We start from the raw sequence: 12,173 nt of genomic DNA, 5'->3' as shown, positions 1-12,173 counted from the left end.
AACCAAATTCTCAGTCATTCATAGTCTCATAGATTTAATTCATGAAGTTCTATGGAGTGACTTCCCTAAGAGTACTCAACATTCTGTAATATATCAAATCTGTGTTAACTATATGAAATGTATTATAGAAATATATGACAACATATGTTATTAACTTTCCCAAATGTGAAGAATGCCCATAAATGTCAGAATATTTTGTTTCAGACACTTGTACCTTGGTTAAAGGTCAAATATAGAAGCCATTTTTCTGGCCCCATCTCTTCACAGTATGTTAGAGGTAATGACTAGTTACAGTAAAGTAAGTGTAGGGGATTCGACTCTAATAATTGCTCTTCCTTCCCAACAGTCTCCTACACTCTTGTCTTTTTCTCTTTGGATTTCTGTGACTTCTTTTTTAGTTACCACTTCTCACCATTTTTACTTCACAGTTGTAGTGATTTGAATAGAAATGTCCCCAGAGGCTCATGCATTTGAGAACTTGGTGGTGCTGTTTAGAGAGGTCACCTGTAGGTGGTAGAGCTTTGCTGGAGGAAGTGCATCACTGGGGCAGGCTTTGGGGCTTTAAAGTCTAGCCCCACTTCCTGTTCTCTCTGTTTCCTGGTTGGATGAAAACGTGATCAGCCAGCTTCCTGCTTACACTGTCATACTGTCATACTGCCTTGCTTTCCTAGACTACTGCCATTCCTTCTCAGGTACGATGGCCTCTACCTTAAGCCAGAGTAAACCCTTTCCTCCTTACATTGCTTTTGTTACAACAGAGGAGTAACTAGTACAATAGTTGTACCTAAACTTCATAGGCTTTCACAGGAATGAACCTTGATTCTTGTTCATTGTCGTTTTAAAATACACTATTGTTCTCCCTTTTTTGTTCCTTTTCTGTAGATGTAGATTATATTCAGTTACAGTGAGTCATTTTTTATTCCATCTTGATTTTTGTTAACTTTGGTTCCTTTTAACTTTTAAATTATAGAGCTTATAGTATTTAGAGTATGGATAAATATAGTATATATACTTATATATACTAATAGAATATATACTTATGTACTATATATTTATAATATATGCTCATAGTGCTTATAGTACATAAAAGAATTATTTCCATAATTAAAAATTCTAAATATTAAGCATGACTCTGCTTATTTATGTTTTCTAAAACAATCATGTGGTTCTTTATGATTTTTAAAACAATTGTATTTAAAGTAACACTTGCCAATAAATGACCCTAGTTTTATGCATATGGAATGTATAGAAAAATTGAAGACATACAGTAGTACTGGAAACCAGATAAATATTTAGCCTACATTGTGTGAATAAATGAATCAGTTAACACACACACACACACACACACACACACACACACACACACACACACACAACTCTCATACACACTCAGACACAGAACAACGGAAACAGAATGAAGAGTTCAGTCAACTCCTCATTGCATTGTCTCCTTGATGGTAGGTATTTTGTCCACCATTGTGCCTCCCGGTTTGTGAAGTGGGGATCTAAATAAGCTTCAGGGGAGGAAGATGGCTTTCTGCTGAATGGATGCTTGTGCTGGTGAGTGATATAAAATAGCAAGTTGAGCAAGCCATGGGGAACAAACCAATAAACAGAGCTCCTCCATGGCCTCTGCTCCAGGTTCTGCCTCCAGGCTCTTGGGTTGAGTTCCTGTTCTGACTTCTCTCAGTGATGGAGAGCACCCTGGAAGTTGTAAGCTGAAATAAACCCTTTCGTCCCCAAAAGCTTTTGGTCATAGTGTTTACCCAGCAACAGAGAAATAAATGAGGCCAGTGCTACTTTTGGACTCAGGTGGAATATTTTCTCCACCTTCTCTTACTCTAGTCCCATCTCCAGTATCTTATCATTTCCCTCCCCCCCCCATTGATCAACTCTTTGTTTGTGTTTTGAGCTTCAGTCTCAATGTGTGGTTCTGGCTGGCCTGAAACTCCATGTAGGCCAATTTGGCCTTCCATGCACATAGATCTGCTTACTTCTCCCAAGTGATGGAGTTAAAGGCATGTGCTACCAAGCCTGGCTGCATTAACACTTACATGAATGTAGTAGTAGGTTTTCTGTGTATTAGATATACTCCTTCTTACTACTAATTTCCCTTGATAAGAAATACCAGCTTCCTTGGTACAGAAAGAACTCTCTGTTCTTTGTTTTTCTAAACTTTATGGAGACTAGGTGGCAGTATGATTAGCAATGTTTATGGAACCATTGCTATATTTCATTCTGTAAACATTCTTTCTTGAGAATTAAGAATTAAAGCAGCCAAGCCCGCAGTCTGGGAAGGGAAACAGATTCTTCACTCTTATTTTTTTTCTAGATAGGTTTTCTGTATAGCCCTGGCTGTCCTGGAACTTGATCTGTAGACCAGGCTGGCCTCAGAGATTTGCCTGCCTCTGCCTCCCAAGTGCTGGTATTAAAGGCGTGTGTCACCATCACCCAGCTGGATCCTTCACTCTTGCCTCGTGAAGGGTAATAGTGAGGTGAGCCACTGTCATTTCTAACATTTGATCTCAGGACCCATGGATCCTGACAGTAAGAGAAGCAACACCATGTACTGATTGCTGGTTCAGAGTGTACTGCTTCCTGGAAGGTATTAACACCATACAGAAACTGCTGCCATCTGCCTGACACCATGAGTTTTCAAAACACCTTTTGACCAGTTTTTTTTTTCTGTGTGTGCCAGATACTTCAGAGTTATAACAAACACTGAGAACAGTGAATTCTATGAAAACCAACCATTTCCTCATATCTTACATTATGAAGTGAGTTCTCTGGTTTTGAAGTAATGCTGTTTGGAATACATTGTAGTGAGTAAGGTGTTTTGTAAATTCTTTATTTATATTTATCTATCTATCTACCTATCATCTATCTATTTTTACATACTAACCACAGTTTGCCCTCCCTCCTCTCCTCCCGTTCCCTCCCCTTCCACCTCCTTTCTACCCACCCATCCACATTTTGTAAATTTATAGATAGTGATTGTAGTGGTTTGAAAGAAATAGCCCCTAAAGGGAGTGGAACTAATGAGAGGTGTGGCCTTGTTGGAGTAGGTGTGGCCTTGTTGGGGGAAGTGTGTCACTGTGGAGGCAGGCTTTGAGGTCTCCTATGCTCAGGCTACACTCAGTAAGACAGACCATTTTCTGTTGCCTGCACAAGATGTAGGACTCTCAGCTATCTCTCCAGCACCATATCTGCCCGCACGCTGCCATGTCCTACAATGATGATAATGGACTGAACCTCTAAACTATAAGCCACCCCCATTAAATGTTTTTCTTTATATGAGCTGCCATGGTCATGGTGTCTCTTCATAGCAATAGAAACCCTAAAACAGAAACATTATAGTAAGAGAAGGAAAAATCATACATATGTATCTTAGTAAGAATAAAGCACTGTCCATTTCATGGTGGAAATACTTCAACATAATTATGTTGCCACCTGGTAGTTGGCTGATTTTCTCAATGAATGATGTCCTGTGATAGACCCACTGTTTGTCTTTGCTGTTGACAGCTTGGTACTCAGTAGGGATTGTAATCCAGTGGGCCTAGGTGAATTGAAGTGCATATTGCTGAGGTAGGTAATGACCTCCATTCTTGCTGCCATGACTTCTTTGTTCAATTGAGTATGGACATGGGTGTCAGGGGAAAGATGAAAGCTTATATCCATAGAATGCTTCATTTTGTCTTTGTGATTCTTAGGACTGTTTGCTACTGAAGTTGAGCTGGGTACATGGCCTATTTGGAGAAGGCTGTCCACATACTCTTCCTTTGCAACCCTGTTAACAATTTTTATTTAAGTTCTTTTCTAGTCTCTGACTATTCAGGTAAGTTTTTAGATACTGCTCATAAATGGACATATTTTTATATCTCTGGCCTCTTACTGTAGGAAAAACAATAGTCAAGCATCTACCAGATGTTCTCCCCATATTGAACACTTCTTACATTACTATCTTTCAGAGCCATTCTTGAGTGGGGTTCTAGTGCCCTTGTAGCTGTCTATTTTTGAGTGGTGTCAGCATAACATACCAAAAACACATTTGAAGTACATTTTACCCCCATTAGCCATCTGGAAAGGGGAACTTTCCAAGCATCCAGGGTATGGTTATGTTTAGGAAAGAGTAGACATAATAATAATAATTGTAATAATAGTAATAATAATAATACAATCTATAGGGTCTGTATACTTGCTCATGAAACTAACTTAGGCTTTCAAGATGGGGCCAAGCCAAGTCTTACATGTACCACTTTCACTTGATGACCAAGTGAAATTTATAGGTTGATGAAGCAGTCACCAACTGTTTTAGTATGGTCCTGCCAGGTCACATGGCACTTTGATGGCCATGCCTTTATTATCTGCTGACTAGTAGCAAGTCCAAAGTCACCTCTTAAGAGGAGAATAGCTATCTTTAGAGAATGGACTGCTGTGGGATGTCTTTCTGTATGCTGTGAATGTGTTGTTCTGATTGGTTGATAAATAAAGCTGCCTTGGCCTATGGCAAGGCAGGTTAGAGGCAGACAGAAATCCAAGCAGATAGACAGCAAGAGAAAGGAGAGGCAGAGGGACACCAGCCTGCCACCCAAAGAAGAACATGCGAGCAGACCAGCAAGCCACAGAACACTTGGCAAAACACAGATTAATAGAAATGGGCTAAGTTATAAGAGCTAGCTAGCAAGAAGCCTGCCATCGGCCATACAATTGCAAATAATATTAAGCCTCTGAATTATTATTTTATAAGCAGCTGAGGGTCCGCAGAGCCGGGTGGGACCGGAGGAACTTGGGACTGGAGAAAGTTGGAACTGGAGAAACCTTCTAGCTACAATGGACTGCTTTGCTCCAAAATCCTAAAAGTTTCCTCTTTGCTTACCAGACTAATCAGAACTACTGACTTAGTAAAAACTAAGCAGTGTGTAGGGTACCTTCTTGGATAGAAAGTTGGTCAGTATTTTTATAGACGAGGTTATGATACAGAGCTAGAAATGATGTATTTCTAAGGTAGAGAAATGAAGATTTATTATTTTTCCTGCCAGCTTAAAGAAATTGGTTTCGGTTGCCTGTAGTGGAGAAAGAGAATGAGTTACTTAATTCTAGCTGCCAGGAAATCTATTACTTAGTGTCTTAGTTAAGGTTTTCTATTGCTGTGAAGAGATACCATGACCATGTTAACTCTTATAACGAAAACATTTAATTGGGGTGGCTTGCTTACGGTTTCTGAGGTTCAGTCCACTATCATCAGGGTGGGGAGCATGGTGGCTTGCTGGCAGATGTGGTGCTGGAACTGAGAGTGCTGCATCTTGTAGTCAACAGGAAGTAAACTGAGGGTCACACTGAGGGAAGCTTGAGCAAAAGAGACCTCAAAGCCTGTCCTCACAGTGACACACTTCCTCCAACAAGGCCACACCTACTGATCTTGCAGCTCCCTTTGGGGGCCGTTTTCTTCCACACCACCGCACTCGGACACTAACACTAACACCATACCTCACTGCAGCTGCACAAATTGGCGTCACTTGTGGTTGTGCCCATACCAGCTCGTGCTGTTTCCTCAGATCTGCTTGTATCCCGTGCCAGTTCAGATATGCCAGTTGGATGCTGATGTGTCAGGAACCACTACTTTATTTTCCAGGTTGTCTGTAGGCACTGATTTTGACATTCCCACACCCTCAAACATAGTGTCATTTTTTCATTTATATTTTAGTAGGTACAAGTTCTAGTAACTCCCACCTGACTTTTCCCACTTGGCTGTCATCCATAAAACCATCCCAAGTCCAGGATGGACATTACCCTGCTGTTCCCTTTGTCTTCTCCAGCTCCGTATTCCAAAGGAAGGAGGTAACTATGAGGTGGGTTCAGGTACCGCAGATCCTAGAAACCTTAGCCAAATCTGGGCTCCCTTCACCTCTGTAAGCTCCTGCTCTGTTGACCAACAAACTGGTGTCCACTTCTTCTAGATAATGAAATGTCCCAAAGTGGCTCCATCTTCCTTGTTTCAGTTAACTCCATCTGATGCTTCACCAGGCTGCTCCCCAGCCCCCAAGCACATCTCAGTGAGCAGCACATTCTCATGCAGCCACATCAGAAACTTAGGGGCGTTCACTGGTTTACACCATAGAACAGAACATGAAAGCCTAGGTTAGCTTCTGTGTGGAGAGACATGCACTGGGAGAGGAAGAGAGAAAGCCAGGTTACTTTGAATTGAAATAGAAAGTATTACTGATGTAGCCATTTATTTGTTTATTTTTTAAGTGCATATTTGTTGTGTGTTACTATAAAAGCTGGTATTAAGTTATTCACAGTGATCTTAAACTTATTTTTCTTACTTACAAAACTAATCATGAATATCAAGTCAGTATGGACAAATAACTAATTTGTAAGAAGTACTTAATTTTTCTTTGTTTATATGTATGTATAAAATTTACTCAGTAATTTTACTTGATGTAGCTATTTTTTTATTTTGAATTTAACTTCTGAAAAAGCCAGTTATTACCACTGTTCTAATATTTTTCTTTATTGCTCCTTGTGGGTTTTTAAACCTCTGATTGAACAGTTTTACTTGTGTATTAAGTTTTCGGCTGTGGTGCAGTGATTAGAATTTTTGGTTAGATCAGTTCAGTCAGTAAGATCCTTGTTCCTGGGAACCTCCCTACCCCTCCATCCCCTCCCCTCCTCTCCCCATCCCTCCCCTCCCCTCTTCTCCTCCACCTTCCCTTCCCCTTCATCTTCCTTTCTTATAAGTGTTTTGTCATGTTAAGGATAGTTTTTCACTTTATAATAGATATTGGTAGGAAAATACAGAATAATTTATACTTCAAGGAAACTTTATTGTATGAACATTTTTTAGGCAAGAAAATTGAATTTTATGTAATATATAAATGTGTGCATAAGTCAGTAAGGAGAGGGCATATTGACCTGTAAATGTTCATATTCTGATGATTTATTCTTCTGAATTTCTGAGAGTAAGTTCTCTTACTAAAAACTAGCAGATTTTCTGGCTGGTTTTGAATGACTTATTTACAGCTTACATTGTGCAGTGGCAAAATCATGCAATTTTTAATCTTGTTTAAGAGAGCAGTTTTAAAAAGTATATATTCAGTAAGATTGTCATGGCTGCCGCCGGAGGCCATGTTGGTGTCTGTGGTTCATGTTGCTGCCAGCAGCTGCATTGATGTCCATGATCCATGCTGCTGCCACCTGTTCCGGTCAGGGAGACATCTTTTGGAGTGGCATACATGACTGCAAACTCCTAACTGAGAGTGAGAGATATTGAAGGCTTCGGTGACAACCTCTTCCCCACTCTCTGAGAAAAAGAGAAGTCCCTATGTGAGGCTAGTGAAGAGCCCTTAAACACTGTGGTAAAGATGCTGAAGGGCAGCTCTCCACAGTTGATGGCTTCTGGCAGGCGGTGGGGAAGGACTCAGTTCTCTTCAGTGGGCTGGCCACTAGGAGTTAGACCATGCTCCAAGGAGCATATGGGCAACCCACATTGGACTTGGTGTATTGTTCTTTTTCTTTTTTTGGGGGTGGTGGTGGTGTGCAAGGGTGGGAGGGGAGACCTGGGAGGAATAGGAATTGAGTGTGATTGGAGTGCATTGTACAAAATTCCCAAATAATTAGCAAAAGTATTATGTTGGGGAGAATTGTAATGATTCATCTTTCCAACTCAAAATGGCTCCTAGCAGAGTCATTTCCTCTGCCATTGGGCTCAGAGCTTGTGTGTTTTTTCTGTTTAGAATAAGAATTGCTTTCATATTGCTTTTGGATTTTAGTTGAATATTTTAGTTTTATTTAAGAAAATCTAACTTGTATCTATACTTAGGATATTATTTAAATATACCTTGATAAATGTCTTGATTTTATCAATATTTTCTCTAAATTAAGCCATAAATATCAGCAATATTCTGAGATATATACAGTTGATTTATTATTGATGGAGAACTTTCTCCTCATCTTCTTTTTACTCTTGTCTTTTGTCCTGTCCCCTGAGTTCCAGCCTTTGAATACTTGAAAAATGCATGAATGATGTCATATTATTGTGTATTCACCACCTCTTCCTTATTACACTGTACATATTGTATGGGCAGACGCTACACTGACCTTACTCCTGCATGTCTAATGCCCAAAATTAATTCATAGTGGTAATTCAGTTAATTAGTTGTGTGAACGAATGAGCCATAAAACACGTCTTTCAAATGCTTATTTTATTTATTTTTTGTTTTTAGAGACAAGGCTTCATTCACTGTTTAGTCCTGACTAGTCTAGAACTCACTTTGTAGACTGGGCTGGCCTCCAACTCACAGAAATCTGTCTACCTGTCTCCTGAGTGCTGGGATTAAAGGCATGTGCTACCATGCCCAGCTCACAAATGCTTCTTTAAAAATTTTTCTTTACTGCAAATGTTTTTTATATAGTAAAGTATTTGGATTATAGAATATAATGGAGAGAAATTATAAGAGGACATGAAAAATACTTTTTGCATAAATGTTTTCTTTTTTCTTTAAGATTTATTTATTTATTATGTATACAGCATGTATGACTGCAGGCCAGAAGAGGGCACCAGATCTCATTACAGATGGTTGTGAGCCACCATGTGGTTGCTGGGAATTGAACTCAGGACCTCTGGAAGAGCAGTCAGTGCTCTTAATCTCTGAGCCATCTCTCTAGCTCCACATAAATATTTTCAAACTAAATTTGATATTTGTTTTTTAAAATTTAAAGAAAATAAAAATCAGCTTAATGCAGTATTTGAAACTCAACTTTTCATTCTTTTGGCATAATGTTTGGAATTATACTTGACCATGTAACCTTGATTGGCCCCATTAATTTGACTTATGTCATAACTACATTAAAGTAGTTTGAGGGTATATTATGGAAATATTCATATTTTTATAATGAATATCAGCCATCAGGATTTTATTCAAAATATGATGTGGGCTATGTGGCTAGTAGCATTTTTATTGTTTATTTCAAATTTCAATTTGAAAATTGTAGGTACTAAAGAGTATTTCTAAGCATAATAGAAAATGATATATTCTTGGTTCAGAAGTTATTGTTTAAGAAAATAGCTTAGCCGGGCATTGGTGGCGCACGCCTTTAATTCCAGCACTTGGGAGGCAGAGCCAGGCGGATCTCTGTGAGTTCGAGGCCAGCCTGGGCTACCAAGTGAGCTCCAGGAAAGGCGCACAGCTACATAGAGAAACCTTGTCTCGAAAAACCAAAAAAAAAAAAAAAAAAAAAGAAAATATCTTATTATAAAATGTCTGACTGATCAGAAACACAGAAAGTAAGCATATGTAATTCCTCTAAACAATACTAGGATAGATGATTTAATTGTTGGGTAGTAGGTACATATAAACGCTGATGTTGCTTAGGAGATATGGGAGAAGATAAGTGTCTTGATAAGATAGAAATAAATTTGAACTTGATATGTTGTGAGCTTTAATTTGGCCATTTATTTAGAAAGAGTATCAGTACTTGGCTGTATAGCCATGCACGTGGAGAATAAATTTCTGTTTAATGTTTCATGTCTTTTCGGCTTTCTTACTAATTGTAACATCTCTGTTACTGTTTGCTTAGCTTTTGAGCCTATGTGACTTTAAGGGTGTGTTTTCACCCCATATTTTTCTCCAGGCATCCACAAGGACAAAGATAAGCCTCCCAGCTTCTCTGTTGTCCTTGAGACTTTGAGGCGGACCTTGACAGATTACCAGAACAAGCTGGAAGATGCTTCTAATGAGGTAACACGTGGACTGTTTGGCTCCACACACGGCCTTCGGGCAGTACCAGTATGCAGCCTTTGCTTGTTACAAAGGTCAGAAAGATTGGGGATGTTGAATTGACAGCTTCACAGATACAGAAATAATAAACCACTTGTCACTGTTCTTTCTTCAAGTGTGGCCTAAAGTAGTATCTCACTCCCATTTTGTAATTCCTCAGACACACAGTGAAAGGGCCCTGTCACTTCTTGGCCTGTGTAACATGTCTGTGCAAATAATTTAAGTGAAATGTGCTCTATTTAAATGTCAATGTGTTCATGATCTGTGTGTAGCTAGTAGAAATTTAGGTTTCATCAAGAGTTTAAGAGTTTGTAAACCATGGAAATCTTAATAAAGAAGGGAAATTAATCTCTGTGCTCTAAAGGGAGTTAAGCGTTGTTAGAAGTTCTTAAAAACAAGTGTCTGTTTGATGTAGACTGGAATCTTGTAATTTGCAGATTAAAAAGGCCCATGCTTCTGTTTGTCATCTCATTTGTATTGTTTAATGTGTGAGTTAATCATTTTCTTGGGTATTAAAATATTTTATGAATTCATGCTTTAAAAATTGAAGAGTTTGTCTAGTCATATCTTGTCAAATTAGCATATGTAGTAATTACATTAGTTAGCAAAACAACAGATTTTTGTATGGCCATAGAGAAGTCACATGGTTGAGAGTTTATCTCTTTGTTTTATGTAATTCAAAGCCTGCAAATTCATTTTGTGTACTGTATTGGTAGAGGCCTATTTTAGGTATGCAGGACAGACAAAGAAGGATAAGTTTGTTCTTTAGACACTTTCAGAAGGAAAAGTAGTCATTAAAATAATTAAATTCTTTGAAGAACAGACATTGCTAAGTCTTTCCTAGAGAGACAAGACAACCCAGATTGTTAGTAGTTTGGAAGTTCTTCTGAGGCCTAGGCCTGGAAGCTGCCGAGTAACTAGGAACATATTACCCACAGCGAATTGTTATTTGGGAGGATGAATGTCACATGATCCTCAGCACAGTTGAAAAGTCGACTCAGCAGGCTTTGGCTTAGTAATGTGCTTTGTTGTGAATCAGTGCCAGAGACAGCAGTGGGGAGACCAAGGGGGTGGCCGCAAAGAAAGCAGAAAGAGCAGCCTGACAGAAAGAAGAATGAACTGTCAAAGACAATAAATCACAGGCAGTGCAGGACCAACTGATGACCTGCCACCGCCTTCCCAGTAGGACTGTGTGACGGCCCGAAGCTGTCATATGGAGTGAGCGACCAGTGGATGCCCTCTCGATGAAAAGCCAAACAGTCTCCTGCTTGCTCCCCCTGCTTCCGTATAGACGCCACTGCTCCTGGCATTCGGTCCAGCAGGATTTTGAGAATAAAGTTATGTTTACAGTAAGAACGAAATCCTTTATCTAGATAGTGAGCACAATAAGACCATCCCTGGCGTTTTCAGACTGAATGCTTTCTTTTCAGCCAGGTGAGCTGGGGACAGAAACTGCCTAGCCTTTAGCCAAAATAAGTGTTGTGCCTGAGACTCAATCACTGTTGAAATATTTATGCCTAAGTAATTGCATAGCAAGATTTGAAAGTTAGCTTTTGGGTCACTCCTTCTTGAAGAATGTCAAAAAGCTCCTTTTCTTTCATCAGCTGAGCAGTGTAAATGATGCCAAGGAAAAGACGTCCAATGAACTCGATTCTACCAAACAGAAGATCGAGTGTCACACTAAAAATATAAAGGTATTGCAACTTAAGTTACCTTTTCCCTTTGTTAAGAGACAGATAGCGTACGAAGGGATTATTTTAGAGATACCTAAAAATAAAGCTTCAATTTTTAAAGTATTTTTGAACGCACATTAACATTTTTTGTTGATCCTACTGTTTTGGTTAAAGGAACAGCTCATTTCTCTGATATAATTGTAGTGTTACAGACTGAAGTGCTTTGAGACTTACTCTCCTGCTTTAGCTAAGCAGTAGACACATTCTGCATAAGCGTGTCTGTCTGTCTGTAGAGTCAGTTTTGTCATTTGGGGGGGGGTGGCTGTTGTTTTCAGTCCATGACGTCTGGCCAGTGGCCTGAGACCACAGTTGGTCAAGGTTCAAGCAAATAGTTGATTTAGTTTCTGTGTTAGTTTTAGCTACAATGCTGCAAAATTTGAGTTTCTCAGTCTTCGTTGGGATTTCAAAGTGTTGGTGTTGAAGCGGAATTTGTAATGGAGACTGTAGAATTTTACATCTCCTTCTTGAGATTTCTATTAGTATTTGGACTGTCATTGGAGAGTAAATGTCCTTATATTAAATGTAAAGAGATTTATGGTTTTCCATGCTACTTAAGTGGTATTAAAGTTATTTTTTTAATTACCTTTTTAAAATAATGAGTTAAAAGGAAAACTGCTTTAAATAACTTTTTGGAATAAGCAGTTTTAATAAAATGTATGTG

General features: G+C 39.0%; 1 protein-coding gene across 5 annotated transcripts in view; it reads left to right on the top strand.

Annotated features, from left to right (window-relative positions):
* The window catches only part of Ccdc171 (coiled-coil domain containing 171), a 314,303-nt gene that overhangs the window by 102,234 nt on the left and 199,896 nt on the right, over positions 1 to 12,173 (top strand). For 4 of the 5 annotated variants that reach the window (XM_052716877.1, XM_052716878.1, XM_052716879.1 and 1 more), the window contains 2 exons: positions 9,634 to 9,740; positions 11,384 to 11,473. In XM_052716877.1, coding sequence (XP_052572837.1) covers positions 9,634 to 9,740; positions 11,384 to 11,473 — 197 coding nt within the window. Of the gene's footprint in view, positions 1 to 9,633; positions 9,741 to 11,383; positions 11,474 to 12,173 lie in introns of those variants that run through there. The other variant, XR_008213754.1, reaches the window with a different exon arrangement.

Source organism: Peromyscus californicus, unplaced genomic scaffold, assembly GCF_007827085.1.
Source record: "Peromyscus californicus insignis strain IS unplaced genomic scaffold, ASM782708v3 Scaffold_5__1_contigs__length_169319896, whole genome shotgun sequence".
Classification (NCBI taxonomy): Eukaryota; Metazoa; Chordata; class Mammalia; order Rodentia; family Cricetidae; genus Peromyscus; species Peromyscus californicus.
Note: the sequence above shows the minus strand (reverse complement) of the source record. Positions and strands in the feature narration are given on the sequence as shown.